This window comes from Astatotilapia calliptera, chromosome 5 (genome assembly GCF_900246225.1).
Source record: "Astatotilapia calliptera chromosome 5, fAstCal1.2, whole genome shotgun sequence".
Classification (NCBI taxonomy): Eukaryota; Metazoa; Chordata; class Actinopteri; order Cichliformes; family Cichlidae; genus Astatotilapia; species Astatotilapia calliptera.
In genome coordinates, this window is record NC_039306.1 from 16,287,563 (window position 1) to 16,303,319 (window position 15,757).

A 15,757-nucleotide genomic window follows, 5' to 3' on the forward strand; every position below is an offset into this window, starting at 1 on the left:
ATGTGTTCCTGGGGGAATTCGGGTCATTGAGGTTCGGACAGAAGACATCACAGGGTTAATTTCCTCAGACCTGCCACCCGGATGCAGTCATTCACACGGGTCTGACAGCATCTGGTGTGCAGTCCCATTAAATCCCATTCTCATCCTTGCAAAGCCAAACAGACAGCTGAGGGAGCCAACCACATTTATCATCTTGAAGCCATTAGACCAATTGCAGGGTAAAGGGGGAGGGAGCTTGCCGCACTGATCTCTGTTTGCAGCATCCCCAGAGCAACCTCTGCTGTGTGAAATACAAGAAAGGGCAAGACGACGGGAGTAGATCCTAGGAGGCTATCAAAGAACTGGAAAGGAAGATCTTGGGGGTTACCAGGGTAGGGTTTCTTTGACGTGTGGAAACCATCTTCAGAGAAAATGGCTGTTTTGTGAATGTAAACAGCTTGTCCAATACCTGCATTGCTAAAGGGGGAAGCAGAAGAGGAGGAGGGGCAAATACTGGAGCAAATGTTGCCTCTTACAGTGAAAATTCTCTGTCTTTAGCTGCCCCTAGTCTGCCGCAGGTCACCTCTGAGCATGCATGTTGTATGTTAAGGTACGTATGGATCTCTAATCTGAGAGGACACATGAGTAAGACCTGGTCCTGGTGGCAGGATTATTAGCTTCAGCTGTTAGTGCAGGACAGCTGAGATCCACTACACGTTAACTGAACATAACACGCATCCGTATCACATGGTAATACAATCATACAATCATCCTCACAAAGACCATGTAAAATGTTGCATGCTCCGTCTTTGTGGAGTGTAGGAATTGCTAACTGGACAAGAGCAATGACTGAATCCAGTCTTTGTTTTTCATTGGTTGGCTTCAGTTGCACATGTTCCTCATTAAGAGCACAAGCAGACAGGATGAGGAGGGAGGAATGGATCATATGTCTATGCCTTTCTGTGTCACCATATAACAAAATGGAAAGCATGTTCGTCTTTTAGCACTCCTCATATAATGTAAATCTTAAGGAAAAACTGCTTTGCACTCTCATGGGATGTGCATAGTACATGTACCAAGTCTTGGATGCAGAGGATATTTATGGAACCTGTGTGTGTGTGTGTTTGTGTGTGTGTGGGGGGGTGGATGTAAGTTGATTTTGATGTTAGAATACGCTGCCAACACATTTCCTCACAGTGCATATTGAAGTTTGAACGCTTACCATTCCGCTGAAATTCATGAAGCTTTTTTTTTCTGCATACCGATTTCCTTCTGTGCGTTTACGACCCACATCCTGCCCAAAACACCTACCACAACCCACTGGCACAATCACCATGGTTTGAGTAAATATGAGGGTGAGGGTTCCAAAAGTGAAATGTTAATTCTTTGCTTCTTCTTCTTTTTTCTTTTTTTTAAAGATCTAACTAAATCATGAGTAAAAAAGCAATAAGAAAATAGGATGTAAGCATTTTCATATATATGGTTATGGTTCATTCAATTCATTTTATCACATGAAACCTTCTACAGATTCATTGTAGCAAAATAGTTATCAGCTTCTCCTTCGTGTGTTAGGTTTTATTTTACAGATCTTATGGCCAAAGCACCGTCGATGCCTCAGGAGACGTCGGACCAGCACGAAGACACTTTTGCTGATCATGACACACACTAGAAGCTGAGCAGTATAACAGCATCTACACAAATAGTGAAGATCCACACTCCAGTTGGAACAGCTACACTCGAACATGGCTGCAAATGGAACTAGGACAACTACAAGTTTTTTCTCAACAACTGCCACAACCCCTACAACCTCCACGATCCCCTTCCTCTCGACAAGTCCTGGAAGCAGAGACAATATCACCTCAAGAATGTTAATGACTGTGACTATAACGACAAATGAGACCAATTTGAATGCCACCGCGTTGCCAGAAGTCGTGATTGAGAGCTCAGGCATGGGAATGTTGCTTGTACCTTTTGGCATCATCACAGTCATTGGCTTAGCAGTGGCAATAGTAAGGAATCATTTAAACATGGTCTCTTCAAAACCATTTCACACAGTATAAAACATAAAAGTTATTTAACTTTCTCCGTCATATCTTTGCTTCTCCATTCCAGATGCTGTATATCAGGAAACGGAAGCGGTAAGTTGCCACAACCAAGCAAGGCTGGATTACCATCTGTTTTGAGTCTTCACAAAAGGAAAATAATCAATTAACTCAACTAAAACATATCTTTATTAGGTATTTCATGGGTTTAAGCTTACATTGAGATCTAGTGCATAATCATTCCTGAAAAAAGCAAATCATTTGCTCAAATTAGTACCACTAGGATCACACAGAGGGCACCAAGTTTGGCTCAGTGTGTGTTCAACATGATTATTATGTTAATTTCAAAGTCTTTCCTCCCCCTTACTCATCTTTAACCTGTCATCACACAGGTTGGAGAAATTGAGACACCAGCTCATGCCCATGTACAACTTCGATCCAGCTGAAGAACAAGATGACCTGCTGGAACAGGAACTACTGGATCACGGTCGGGAAGGCAGCATCACAGGGCCCAACGCCAAGGTAGGACTGACAGTTTTTCTTTTTTTACTGTTTGTGTTTATTTTTATGTATAATCTGAAGATTTCAGTGCAGATTTTTTGTATGTTTTTCTTATGACATTGCTTTCCTGTTTAGTGTTTTCGCTGTCATAATTCTTTATTTTCTTTAATTCCTTTTAAGTTTTGACAATGGCATAGTTATAAAAGGCAAAAAATGGTAAAGTATGGCCTGTGTGTCGTTTCAACCATTTCTCTAAAACCCCCTTTTCTCACCCCCTTATTCTTTCATGCTGTCTTTGTATCTGTATCTCAAATAAACTACAACCTCTAATTCATTGACCTAATCTGCATTAGAGTATGTACATGGAGGACAAACAGCGCTACATCATACTGCCTTTTCCTTTGAACCTACATTCATATTACCTTTCACATCCTTTCCTTCTCACTCTTTCAACTAAATCCTTACACATAAACTACCCCAGGGGCCACATGAAGCAAACACATTTTCAGAGTTTTCAGATGTCGACTAAATCTATCCCACTGTGTCCTTGTTGATGTTGTGCATTAAATGCATTTGAAAGCCTAAAAATGGCTTTCAAACCTTAATATTTTTTTCAAAACTTTATTTTGGCTGTGTAAAACAACCAGGACAACGGCATCAATCAGTTTTATAACACATGCTGGTATTTTCATAATTCCGGATTTTATGATTTACATCATCTGTGGTCTGTGGCTTCTGGCACAGTCTGTGTAGGTGATCTTATTGTTCTAAAAGTAGCAAAACATTACTGGGAAAAGAATAATTTAGTTATTGTTATAGTTTCCTTCTGTCTTTTATTACTAATGACACTATAAAGCTTGTGTCATCACATGATCTTAATGTAACGGTTTTCGCTTTCCTGCTTTCTGCTACCGCTTTCCTGCAGACTCTTACAAGCTCCCAAGGGACAACACAAAGGCCCAGTCGTCTTGTCTTCACAGATGTAGCCAAAGCTCTCAACGCTTAACAGCTCTCTTCCATTGGATAAAATCAGTTTGCGAGGTTTGCTGGCCTCTATAAAGGGAAACCAGACTGTGTGGCGGAGCAACTGGAGCTCTGATGAAGGTTATCGTCACCATGCGTGGAACGGCAGCGGTTGCATGTATGGTGGAGAAGGGCAACGGGAAGCATCACGTATGATCTTGCACTGTTATCATATGGGCACACAAATGAAGTGGGATGCACTTTTTTTAAGGGAAAAAAATCATGTCATGTCATTGCTGTTAAAATATTCGGTAGCTTGTCAGGAAAGTTCTTCTGAGCTTCAGTATCTACGTCTATGTTTCATAAAAGAGAAGTGTATATCTGTGTTCTAGTGATTTTTTTTTTTTTGGTCCTACATTCCTGACAAAATTCAAAGCTGGATGTGTTTCCATCCTTAAGTAAAGTGTTTCTCCCCAGTCGGTTTATTCTTTTGTGAGCGTTTAAGGATTGTCTCTCTGCGTGTGTGTACATTAAAGTTATTTAAACCTTTTTCTAACGAAATGTTCTTGTTGTACAAATCTAGAACAAAGGAGTTGATAGGTGATATTTTATTAATAAGTGATGCGCAGACGTTGAGTAACACAAATCACAAGGTAAAGAATCAAAACAAAATATATATCACAGGTTTGTGAGTTCTATTAAGGAAGTGGATGAGGACACATCAACACATAACATAACTACAAAATGGTGTTAAGAGTAAGGCATAAAAAGTTGATTTCTCAAGTTACACTTCAACCTTTTCAAGAGTTGAAAATGGATCAAGTACTGTATGTAACTATATAACTATCAGTAAAATCACAAAACATTGTCCCCATTTAGAGAGTAAATATCTAGACAGCTCTTGTAAAATAACACACATTGACTCAGCTGTAGTTAAATTAAAAGGCACCCTTTAAGGCTGACTTCCATTCACTTATGGTCATATGAATGTAGTGAGATGAGTGATGTGGACTACAACAGTACTAGTTTGACAGTTACTTCAAAATTTCATGATCCACATGACCTGCAGGTCTAATGGGAACTATTAGACATATTTAACCAAGAGTTTCCCCCAGAGATGACCCCGGCGTGTTGGTTTTCAGAGGTAGTCCAGGGAGCATAGTCAAAAAAAAAAAAAAAAGCAAAAACAACCCAAAAGCAAAAAACAAAATTAAAGTCAATGCAGATGAACACTGAATCAATATCTAATCCGGCTGCAATTTTGTCAACAATGCTGAAATACATGAAATGACTGAAATACAAAATATCAGTGATAATATGAGTACATTTTACGTGGAAGAAACATATATACAGTAAATAATGGTGATATTCAAGTAATGTGCAGTAATTAGCAACTTGTGATATCTAATTTGGATAAATGTTCACAAAACGACTTCTCAAAACATTTTTTAAACTACATGGAGGCAGGAAATTTCTTAACCTCTGATGTTTTAGACATAAAGGATTCAGTCATTTGTATGAGAAACATCTCCATGAGGGAAAAAGACATCCTGAGCTCTCCAGATTATTCTATATATCTATGTGGCTACTTATGTTGATTCATGATAGAAACCAGATTTACTATCTACGAACATATATAATATATATATATTATATATATATATATATATATAAAATACCTTTAACGTTCAATTACATTTTTTTTTGTAAATTTCATTTCCCTGCATTACTGTCTGGTGCCAGAGACAGTGCTGTGCAAAAGTCACTCATTTCTTTAAATTTTGCTAGGAAATTTGGAAATAGGTGCACCAACTTACTGAAACATTTAGACACATGGAAATACAGTTTCTAAGGAAAAAAACTCAATATTTGGTATGACCACATTTATTCTTTACCACAGCCTGAACTCTCTTAGGCAACCTTTTTGTAATTTCTTTAAGTAGTCTTCAGGAATAGTTCTCCGGGCTTCTTGAAGGACATCAAAGCTCTTCTTTTGTTCTGTTCTCTTTCAAGATGAGCCCACAATGCTTCAATAACGTTGAGGTCTGGGGTCTGAGGAGGCCAATCTATGACTGATAGTGTTCCTTTCTGTGATTTGTACCCAAAATTTCTAATTTGTATTCATCAATCCATAAGCCCCATTGACACCGATTTTTGGTCCAGTTTTTGTGTAATTTGGCATACCTCATCCTTTTCTCCTCGTTTCTGCCTTAAGAAGGGCAGAAAACCATTTCTGATGAGGCTTGAACACTAAATAAATCAGCTAAAGCATAGGTGTCAAACTCTGGCCCGCAGCCTAATTACATTTGGCCCGCGAAGCCATACCAAATTATTATTAGAGATGGCCTACTGGTATTATACAGCTAATATATATATCGTTTAGTATTAAGCTTTGCTTGTTCCATATTCAGTTTTCCAGCAAAACTTATTTGATCCATAAGAAAAGATTCATTCTTATATCTGGAGGAAGATTTTTTTTTCAATAAATATTAATGTTAGCCTGCAACTTTGTTCCAGTTTTGAATTTTGGCCCACTGTGTATTTGAGTTTGACACCCCTGAGCTAAAGGGTCAGGTATACCCTTCAGGTCCTGTATCAGGGCTTTGCTGGATTTTCTTTCTAGTAGATCTTTAGGAGTCACCTTGTTGGGGCAAAACTAGTATTTGCCTGAAAAACTGTTATATTTTGTAGATTCAACTAAAGAAGTCTTTGTTCTTTTTAAGCGCCCAAAGATACTTACAAAGAACTTATAATTGGTTATTTGCCAAGTTGTCTGTTATGTGTAGACACAGCACTCTTCATCCCTTGAGTTAGGTGCCTTTTTTATGCGTGAATGATTCCCAGCACAGCGTTTAGTGGTTTAACGAACAAAAACATTTCTATATAAATGGTCAGCTACAAAGACTGGATTGAAAGTAGCCAATATCCAAAGAAAAACTTTGAAAGACCTTCAGAAAACCTGGAGAACTATTGCTCAAGTCCACCTAAAAAATTACAAGAAAGTCTGGCTCCTTGTATGCAAAATATAGAAATGATGGTGACTTTTGCACAGTACTGTATTCATGGTGAAAAATACTACATTCACTTTTTCTGGTGGCATGCAGCTAGTTCTGAATTAATGTTTCTATTTGAAAATCTCCCATTTCGTTTTTTTTTTTTTTTTTTAAAGATTTCTGAATGCAATGGAGATGAACTGAGTTTTATTTATAGAGTTCTTACAGACTGGGAGTTACCACAGTATGTTAGTGTGGACAAGTCTTAAACCACTTTGTTAACATTTTCTTAAGTAGAAAGTAGCTTCAACAGAAAATGTTCATTAAGCACCACAAAATAAATCCCATGCACTTTGTTGCATTGAGGTGTACGTACTGTAGCTATGTAGCTGCATGCTTTTAGAGGTAAGTGAAACAATCCTTTAAAGGAAGACTGTAAAATTTGCAACAAGATATGATGCACTTCCTCTCTATGAAACTAAATAAAGTTAAACTTGTTTAATTGATAGACCATAAAATGCACTCCCAATACCTTCAGTACAACGAGGTGTTTTGTTGCTATAGCCTTAGTCGGTCTGGTATGGCCGGTGCCTGAAGTTAGCCATAACGCTTATGTATTTCAGCACTTTGTGGTTATTTGCTGCCATGTATTAAGAGTGTCACACATACAATTTACAGTGTAAGAATCAGAAAATACATGATAGAATAAAAATGAGAAAAGAATAACAATCCCCACCCCACCCCCAAAAAACAAAAACAAGTATTTCATGAGGAACTGCACCCTAAAAAGCAAGTATTTCATCAGGTTGTTGTAAACTATTGGCTGCATTTTATTTCCCAGGAGAGCAAACAAACAAAATCTCACTTCAGTTTATATCAAATACAGTTAAAAAAAAAAAATTATACTGATGCTTTTATTTGTACTCCCCGACTGGAGTGTAACATCTGCTTCCACATGTTGGCCTGCAGCCCTGAAAACCTCGTGTTTAATCGTACTGTATATCTGCACAAAAACCTGTGTGTGTTTGCGCGCGTGTGTGTGTGTGTACAGTAATTGTGTATATCACTGTTGAGGGAGCGAAGGATTACTTTGCAGGAGATCATTTTGTGTTACTGAGGTAGAATGAGAGATTAAGAAGCTGAAGGTAACTGAGGTTTAAATGAGGTCTTTGTGTCAAGGCATACTGGTAATGTCAAATACAGATCAGAAATGCACAACAAACACAGCACCATAATTATTTCTGAGTAGACAACATGTTCCTGAATAGTTTTGTACCTGAGGTTTCAATATGGTGTAAAAGCACTGTTAATAGTGAAATCCTGAGTGAAAAAAAATGACATGTCAACATCCTTGTTGACTAAATGATGTGTGAAGGGTTTCTCTTTTCTAAATGAAATATTCAAACAATTTCTCTCAAATCAGCTGCTGGATTGAAGAAAAACAAAACCCTGGATCCAATTTAATCTTCTTTTTTTTTTGTAAGGAGCCCCTGCCCCACACCTCAAATAATTTGATATTTCATTTTCAGTTTAAACCTTTCACACAACTTTCATCATAATGACTTCAGCGCACCATGTCTATATTGTAACGATGTTTCATACGAGGGTTTGTGATATTTGATTTAGAAACATGTTTCAATAAAAACAATTCAGTTTGGTTCCTTTGTTTTTCTTAACCAGTCTCATTTCAGCCAGCAGCCTAGTCCCCTCTCCATGCAACCGCCGCACATACGCGCTCACACTCGCTCACACGCAACCATGCACACTAAGGGGCTCAGGAAAGCTGGCATACTTGTAGGAATAGTTCAATTTTTATGGGAAATGCACCCTTTTTGTTTTTCCTTCACTGCTTAAAGTCACATGAGAAGCAGGCACGTCTAAAACGACCACAAAAACTGCTTTTACATTTTTAGATTTCAGAAATGAGACAATATGTGTGTGCGAGCTTCAGAGATGCTGCAGGTATGAACGGCATATTTATATGTGAAAATGGTATGTCTCAAGTGCATTTCCCAAAAAGTGGAACTATTCCTATTCAATAAACCTTACTGAAAGATCAAATACTCCAATGTTAAAACACAGTTTGCTCACCAAAAATCCAAAACTCTTAAAAAATTTATAACAAATCCAAGGTATCACATCAGGAGAAGAAATTACTGACTGCAATTACTTTTGAGTGTGTGTGTGTCTGTGTGTTCCTGAATCCCCATCACAGATAGGAGTCAGATTTAAACCCCTGTTTATCGGAGGCCAAACCTTGAGGTAGGTAGAGAGGTGCCCTATCTACTCCCCTTCCTCCTGTGCTGCCGCCTGAGATGACGAGGGACCCTCCTCAGCCTCTTCTGAAGCGCCCTGGAACAGCAGGACACCCAAAAAAAAAAACAAAAACAAAAAAAACCCAAAACACTTTTTCACTTTGTTGTTATCTCTTTTGGTCTACTGACTCATGATGCTCAAGCACATGAATCAATACTAGAAAACGCACGAGAATACAAGAATGACTGTTAAAATCTCATGGAGCGATTGCGTGCGAGGAAGCAGGTTCCAGCTGTCAGACCCAGAAATGTGAGGAAGATGACGGTTACATCAGGAAACCAAAAAGACAGGGGAAGAGAACAGTTAGAGCAGGTTTCCCCTCACTATATTGACTCATTCTTCCCCTTCATGTGTGTGCGTCTGAGAAATGGAGTCTGTCTCAACGGTTTCAGTTCTTAAAGCATCTCAACCCCTTTGACAAACTGCTTAGTGGAGAGGATGCGATAAGACACACGAGGGGCATCAAGAGAACTGCCCCGCTTCGGTGAGAACTGTTGTGCAACTTCATTTGAAATTCAAAAAAAAAAAAGAAGAAGAAAAAAAAGGGCTAAACGAACCAAAGTTACAGAGAAGCACTTGGTGTCACAAGATGATGTTTCTGGCGGTTTATCTGGGGAATTTAGCAACGGCATCTGTGAATTTTCAAGAATTTGGCATATCCTCATGAAGTCAGTGTACATGAAGCGCAAGAAGCATGTGCATTGGCAGCTTTGCTATCAAATGTGCTAAGGTAATGACTTTTTAAGTGGTTTTATAGTTGCATTTTAGTAAAAATGTGCCAAGGCCTGAGAAGGTTATAACATACACAAATCCTAGGAGTACTGAACTGAAACACAGCATTGCGCAAAGTGAAATCCATATATTTAAAAAGAGCAGATACGCAACATGCAGGGGAGTAAAAAGGATTAATTAAAGACAATGTGCTTCAGTACCCTGGAAACAAGGCAGTTTCGCTTCTTGAAAGTCTTTCCCTTTTACAATTGTTAGATTTTGGGGCACTTTTCAGAAGATGGAATTATTTGGGATGTTCTTCCATGAACAGATACAGAAAAATATAAGGAAAGGCTTTATTTTGACACTAAGAGGCATTTCTGTTCTGTCACTGGTGTCACTTGCTACTTTACCAGTACTGCAATACAGATCAAAAGTACTGCAAATTTATCAGGCAGTTAACTGGACACTTTTCAGAATATGGACCATGAGCGTTATGGTGACACTTAATGCATTAAGTGGCAGCTGAGTGTATACATATAGCATAAAGGACTTTACTGTTAAAATGACAAAGCCAGAGGATGGGATTCTGTGCCACGACCAGTTTAAAGTCAACAGGCTGCACATCACTAAGCCTAATTTTATATAACCCGCGGATCCTAGTAGATTAGCGGCTGTGTTTCCATCATGTCTCTCTCTCTATCTCACTTTTATTGCTATCAGTAAATCCTACCAGGACTAAAGGCAGCTTAAAAAAATAGTATCTGCAGCATCATGGAGGACATGTCAACACCATGTCATTTTAGGGACTTAAGTTTGTAAGTTACTGAGTATACTATATTAAATATCTTAAAGGGGGCAAATAACATTTAGTAGAAAATATTTATTTGTATTATATAAATATTCATCACTAGCTGGTGCAACTTTCTAGAAACCTTTATCTACTAGTTTCAAGCAGATTCAATATTTTAAAACTTAATGTTAGACATTTTTTTGTATTTTGCTCTTCGTTTTAGATATTTATCAATACTTGTGAGTAGACTGGTTATGTAAATGTACAGTGCATACACTACTTGCGCAACTGTTAATGTTTTTGTTTTGTTGTTTTTTACTCACCCTGTAGAGTTTGCAGGCCAGATTATAGCGTGTTGTTTTAGTTGCAGCTTCACTAAAAAGTACAAGGGACTTTTGAATGTAGTTTTTCTTTGATGATGAACTTTTGATATTAATAAATAAGATAAGCTATGCAAATCAGCACTGCAGGTCTCACAACATAAATGTAACTGACATTAGTCAAAAGGTAAATGTATGACACAAAATGAGATTTCTGCCCAACTGAAGCAGGGCTCACATTACACCACAGTCACAAACTCTGAAAGTGAGTTATAATAATGCAGATTACACTGCAAGAGACTTCAATGATTTGATGATTGTAAATGTTTTAAGGATTCCGCCGCAAAGCCACTGCTAAGTTTGTTAAGCCATAAATTTGATATAGTGGGGAACGCGGCTGTGAATGTTAAGTGGTTTACTTTATTTTGTGAAGTTGTCTCAAGCGTATCTTAAACACAGGCCCTAATTCCATTATTCAAACAGCGGCACTTTCACAACAACAACAGCGTTTCAGTTGTGGGAACCTGCGTCTCAAAGTGCTACATCAAAACAAAACCGGACCACCCTACTGCCCTTTAAAGATTTCGTTTTCCTCACCTGCTGTTCTTCAGTTACTTCTAGCACTACTTTCTGGGGCTGTGAAAAGAGAGGCAGCAGAATTAATTAAACATGAAGGAAAACGGGCCCTCAAGGACTGCTCAGCTCCAGCATACACAGACACCTTGGAGGCTTTGGACACACATTTACAATTAACTCCATGAATGTCAGTGATTGCTTCATACCCATTTCCTTGGTCGCCCACGTGGTCGCTTCTCTCCAATGGGCTCTACTTTCTGCAGAGGAAGAGAAAAACGGTTGAAAACACAAATCCTGTGGTTTTCTTTAGAGTATTGTAGTTTTTCAATCTTCAATCCAGCAGCCATATTTATTTGCTAGATACAGTTTCCTGTAGGTCAAGGGGGGAACACCCCTCTCAGGAGTGGCACCATTTCCTTAATTAAAGAAACATTTTGGTGAATACTTTGATGGGGCTGTACAACTCCTGTTGGTAAAGTCAACAGTTGAAACAAAACTTCAGAATTTAGGAGTTGTATGCATGTACAGTGCCTGCACAGATGAACAATATGCCAAATTAAAGTTTTCGCAGGCATCAGCATGTGCAAAGTTTACTTGGCAACCAAGTAAAATGATTTTAAACAATTAAAGAGGAACGTTTAAATTAATATTCGTGGAGTTCTTTTCTTTAAAATCATTCTGTTTTGAGAAATGTTCAGGTTGAAAACACAAAGGATGGATTTGTGTGATTTGCCATGTCTAATTGCAGGCTTACACATGAAATACCTCTCTCTGCCATGTTGTAACAAGTTTAACAAGCTCAGTTGCCTGACAATAACACTTCCCCCTCACAGCTAGTGATGAAGAATAAAAAAGAAATCTTGTGAGTCTGATGTCTCCTGACAAAACAGAAAATTTTCAAATGATATTTTTCAGCATATTTTTTTATGATTAGCCAAATAGTTGATCCACTACAAGATGTGGATCAATGATGATGATGATGATGATGATGTCACACCTTCTACAGCAAGTTTTCTTTACTTTATTTTTAAACTACAGTGAAACCTAATTTTTTTATATGCACACAAATTTCTGTCTAATTTTACAAGCAGCAAAACGATGAATATTGGTTGGTTTATATGGGAAAAGACTAATCAAATCATTCACGAGTCTATTGCCAGAAAATTGCTGATCTTTACAGTAAAATAAGTCTTTAAAGCTGGTGTAAGCAAGGTGGTGTAAGGAAGTCCATCCACTCTGATACTTCCAACCACTTATGTAATGTAATCGTTGTTCCTGACAAGACAATGTTTTATTTGTCAGAATAATAACGCATGAGGCATAAAAACTGCAGTGATTTAACTTGAGCTTGTCCTTCTTTCTGTCTGTTTTGCAACCTCATTTTTGCCCCTGTGATGGCTGATTTGTAGCCACAAAAGTATAATTGAATTAAATTGTATTACACACAAAAAAAAACCCTCACTAACACAGGTACATTGCAAAGTTAAGCCCACTAAGATTGCAAAGTCTGAATTATTTTTTAAAAAGTGCAGACACTGCCACTAAACCCTAAGCATCTGCATCCATTTCAGCTTTCTTATTATGCCAATTTCAATTATGTAATGTTTGGTTATTTGAAACAAATTAACTGTGATGAAATTATACTCTGATCAGTTTCAACCTTCAGTGCAGTTCTGGGGCCTTTGTTCTTGCTGCCTTTTGGTCGTCCTCTTGGCCGCTTTGGAGTTGGTGGTCCAACAGGCTCCTGTGAAGAAACATTAGATGCGGATCTAGTAGATGTAAACACGCCATCGGCTCAGTAAGGCAAAGCTCATCACATTCACATGCTTAATAAATGGAGTCCTACCTGCTGCTGTTTCCTTGGTCGACCTCTGCCCCTACGCTGAGGCTCAGGAGGTGACTGGGCAGTGCTTGGCTGAGGAGATGGCTCTTTGGTCCCACTGTTACTCATGCCTGCGTCTGTCCACCTGCTTCAAACTGTGTGGGCATCAAAGCCTGGAGCAGCGGCCTCGAGGGCTTAAAGAGGAGCAGAGTTGAGTATCAGGAGCTGGAGATGCGAGCAAAGGAACCTGGAAAAAATGACTCGTTTTGAATGCAGCGCAGCAATCGTCTCTGACAAATTTAGCATAATCAGCTCTATTATACCACTTCAAATAATTTTCTTTTTGCACAATTACCACAATGAGTTCCAATCAGTGCTTAATGACATCATTAACAGGATAATTCAGGATCACACAGGACTCTTTTCCAAGAGCAAGCGTGGGAACTGCTTATACATAAGCCTTGGCACCAAGTTCATCGGAACACAGACAGGGGTCTGGCAAATGCAAGGAAACATGAGAATGGTGTGCAGAGACTAAAAGTAGCACAGATATTCACAACTCAATCTACCATCCAAAATCTGCATCTACTGTACTACACTCCCCACTTCCATCTGCCCTCTGCTAGGCGTTGCATGTTGTATGTGTGGTGATGCGACATAAAACTTGTGCAACTCAGACAATGATTTGCAAGAAATGAAAGACGCTACATGCAAAAACTTAACAAAAAGAATTGAAACTGCTAGTAAATTTACAGTTTGGAGCCTGTAGTGCAAAACTGGGAAATAAAGCTACAGCTATTTGGATAATGTAAGAGTCATTTAATTTCTTATAGTAATGTGTAAGGTTTAGGTGAATGTATTTGGTTTGGTCAAAAAGATAGATTTACAAAGTAAATCTGTAATCTCTAAATAGGCCTTTACAGCTGATTAACTGTCTACTCAATAAAATGGCGAGAAATGGCCCTCACAGCTCCTGCAGCCCTTCAGGACGTCTTCGTGTCGCTTGGACTGCCTGACCAACATTCAGGTGGCTATAACGTTTGCATTATATACATTTGCAAAAAAAAAAAAACTACTTTTCACGTTAAATCGATTTTCACAACAATTGCCAGTTAAGTCTTTGTAAAAAATAAATTAATAAATTAATTTTAAAAAAATCAATTGGTGAATTATTTTGTCGACTGACTTGTTTCAGCTCTAGTTGCAGCCCATCACGGGCCTGATTAATAGCACTGGTACTGTAAACATTGTATATTCCACTTTGATCACTGGTCGAACCATTTGTAAACGTGATGGGTTTATTTCCATGGGTAGAACAAACAATAAATAACCACTTAAAACTGACTTTTGGTAATGTCCCAAGGTGGTCGCTTACCACAACGGGCAGCTCTGCGAGGAATGTGCCAAACACTAATTGCCAACACAGCCTATCAAAAACGGCTGCACCGAAGCAGGAAGTCGGAGTAATTTGAGAAATACGTCCTCGCTTGAAACGATTTAAAGCCAAACGAGACGCACGACGTCGTTTCGTCGCTTTTAAAACTCGTTTCCAAACAGCTCAACAGGCGACGTGCACTTCTCTTGCAGCAGCAGACCGTCCGCTCAACTAGTCCGCGTTTGGCAGTCAAGTACGGGACTGAATGTACTTTTTGCATATGGGCGGCAATTGCAACCATAAAAACACATTCTTTTACAGCGTTTACCAAGGTGCGCGAGGCGCTCCTGAAGCGAAGCCGTGAGCCCAAAGCGTCGACTTGAGTTTGGTAACTGGCACATGCAAACGCCAAAACAACAGTCGAGCAACAGGCCAGCAGTGTTTTAAAGCGTAAAGTCGACGCTGACCAAACAACATCCCCCTGCTTCCATCACTTGCGCAATCGATCTCTAATGTGTTTGGGTTTTTGGACCGATAACAGGTTCGCCAAAGTGGATGAACCGTGTGCTAGAAAGAGCTGGAGGAAGAAGAAGGAAAAAAAAACATTGCCAAGGACAAAGGCAAGCAACACAGGTGCAAAACCTCTGCTTTCAAAAGCAGGACATACATTTAGGCTATAGGCTCCGTGTTCTGGCTGAGCAATCCTGCCCATGCAGCCAGCGCCAAATAACAGAGGGAGCAGAGGCGGTTCGACTTACCTTAAGTTGGTTTGCAGTTTTACCTGGAAGTTCACACACACTCACTCCACTTTGTGCTCCTGCACAACTATGAAAATCTTAGTGTATCGACCGTCTCATTGGCTGGAATGAAAGGGTAATCGCTCTCTCTCTCTCTCCCTCTCTCTCGCTCCCTCGCTCTCTCTCGCTCTCTCTCTCTCCCTCCCTCCTCCTAATCGGAAATGTGTGTGATCCCCCAGACGTCCAGTCACGAATACCCCAGATGCAGTATAGTGGGGGGTTGTAGCAGAGCTGTATGCATTGCATACTTTCTCTATTAAAGCATGTTTCAAGAAAGAACGAGGGTAGGAGGGTTGAAACAGCGGACCCCGCCCCTAAAAGCTCCCTGGACCACCCACTTAAGAGGGAGAAAGTCGGGCATCAGACAGGAGGGTCTGGTTCCGGGGTTCCCAAAGTGGGGTTTGGGGGCTGGGAAGTTCCCCAAAGAAGGGAGGAAAAGGTTCAGTTTGTTTCAGCAGAACAGAGTTGTGAGAGCAGACTGTCTGCACTGTTTCAAGCAAAAAGTTTCACTCTCTGTCCCTCTGTTATCTCCCCACCTACAGTGCTAAGAGATGTTAACTGTGTCATAA

At 39.4% G+C, this 15,757-nt stretch overlaps 2 protein-coding genes across 5 annotated transcripts; one reads left to right on the forward strand and one right to left on the reverse strand.

The window, feature by feature from the left end:
- Positions 1-152: 152 nt before the first annotated feature.
- On the forward strand, positions 153-4,665 carry c5h3orf18 (chromosome 5 C3orf18 homolog). Of its 2 annotated transcripts, XM_026167539.1 has the most exons (6): positions 153-589; positions 1,552-1,988; positions 2,092-2,117; positions 2,414-2,543; positions 2,703-2,738; positions 3,448-3,490. In XM_026167539.1, exons 2-5 carry the CDS (start codon positions 1,722-1,724, stop codon positions 2,706-2,708), a joined length of 429 nt encoding a protein of 142 aa, XP_026023324.1. In that variant the 5' UTR covers positions 153-589; positions 1,552-1,721; the 3' UTR covers positions 2,709-2,738; positions 3,448-3,490. The 2 variants fall into 2 exon arrangements, with proteins under 2 accessions (XP_026023324.1, XP_026023323.1); XM_026167538.1 differs by lacking the exon at positions 2,703-2,738 and having other exon boundaries at positions 154-589; positions 3,448-4,665.
- A 1,957-nt stretch (positions 4,666-6,622) lies between these two features.
- On the reverse strand, positions 6,623-15,458 carry LOC113022301 (high mobility group protein HMGI-C). 3 transcript variants are annotated; one of them, XM_026167542.1, is made up of 6 exons: positions 15,150-15,458; positions 13,041-13,210; positions 12,855-12,938; positions 11,401-11,451; positions 11,216-11,254; positions 6,623-8,830 (listed from the first exon to the last, which is right to left on the reverse strand). In XM_026167542.1, exons 2-6 carry the CDS (start codon positions 13,143-13,145, stop codon positions 8,762-8,764), a joined length of 348 nt encoding a protein of 115 aa, XP_026023327.1. In that variant the 5' UTR covers positions 13,146-13,210; positions 15,150-15,458; the 3' UTR covers positions 6,623-8,761. The 3 variants fall into 3 exon arrangements, with proteins under 3 accessions (XP_026023327.1, XP_026023325.1, XP_026023326.1); XM_026167540.1 differs by having other exon boundaries at positions 13,041-13,263; XM_026167541.1 differs by lacking the exon at positions 15,150-15,458 and adding an exon at positions 14,720-14,818 and having other exon boundaries at positions 13,041-13,263.
- Between the last annotated feature and the right edge of the window lie 299 nt (positions 15,459-15,757).

Bases quoted from the DNA above. Each gene is read 5' to 3' on its own strand.
- LOC113022301 (XM_026167542.1), bottom strand. From the start codon at position 13,145: ATGAGTAACAGTGGGACCAAAGAGCCATCTCCTCAGCCAAGCACTGCC. The intron at 11,255-11,400 runs GTATGAAGCAAT...CTCTTTTCACAG, and splicing joins GTGGGCGACCAAGGAAATGG to CCCCAGAAAGTAGTGCTAGA. The intron at 8,831-11,215 runs GTGAGGAAAACG...CTGCTGTTCCAG, and splicing joins AAGTAACTGAAGAACAGCAG to GGCGCTTCAGAAGAGGCTGA.
- c5h3orf18 (XM_026167538.1), top strand. From the start codon at position 1,722: ATGGCTGCAAATGGAACTAGGACAACTACAAGTTTTTTCTCAACAACT. The intron at 1,989-2,091 runs GTAAGGAATCAT...TCTCCATTCCAG, and splicing joins TTGGCTTAGCAGTGGCAATA to ATGCTGTATATCAGGAAACG. The intron at 2,544-3,447 runs GTAGGACTGACA...GCTTTCCTGCAG, and splicing joins TCACAGGGCCCAACGCCAAG to ACTCTTACAAGCTCCCAAGG.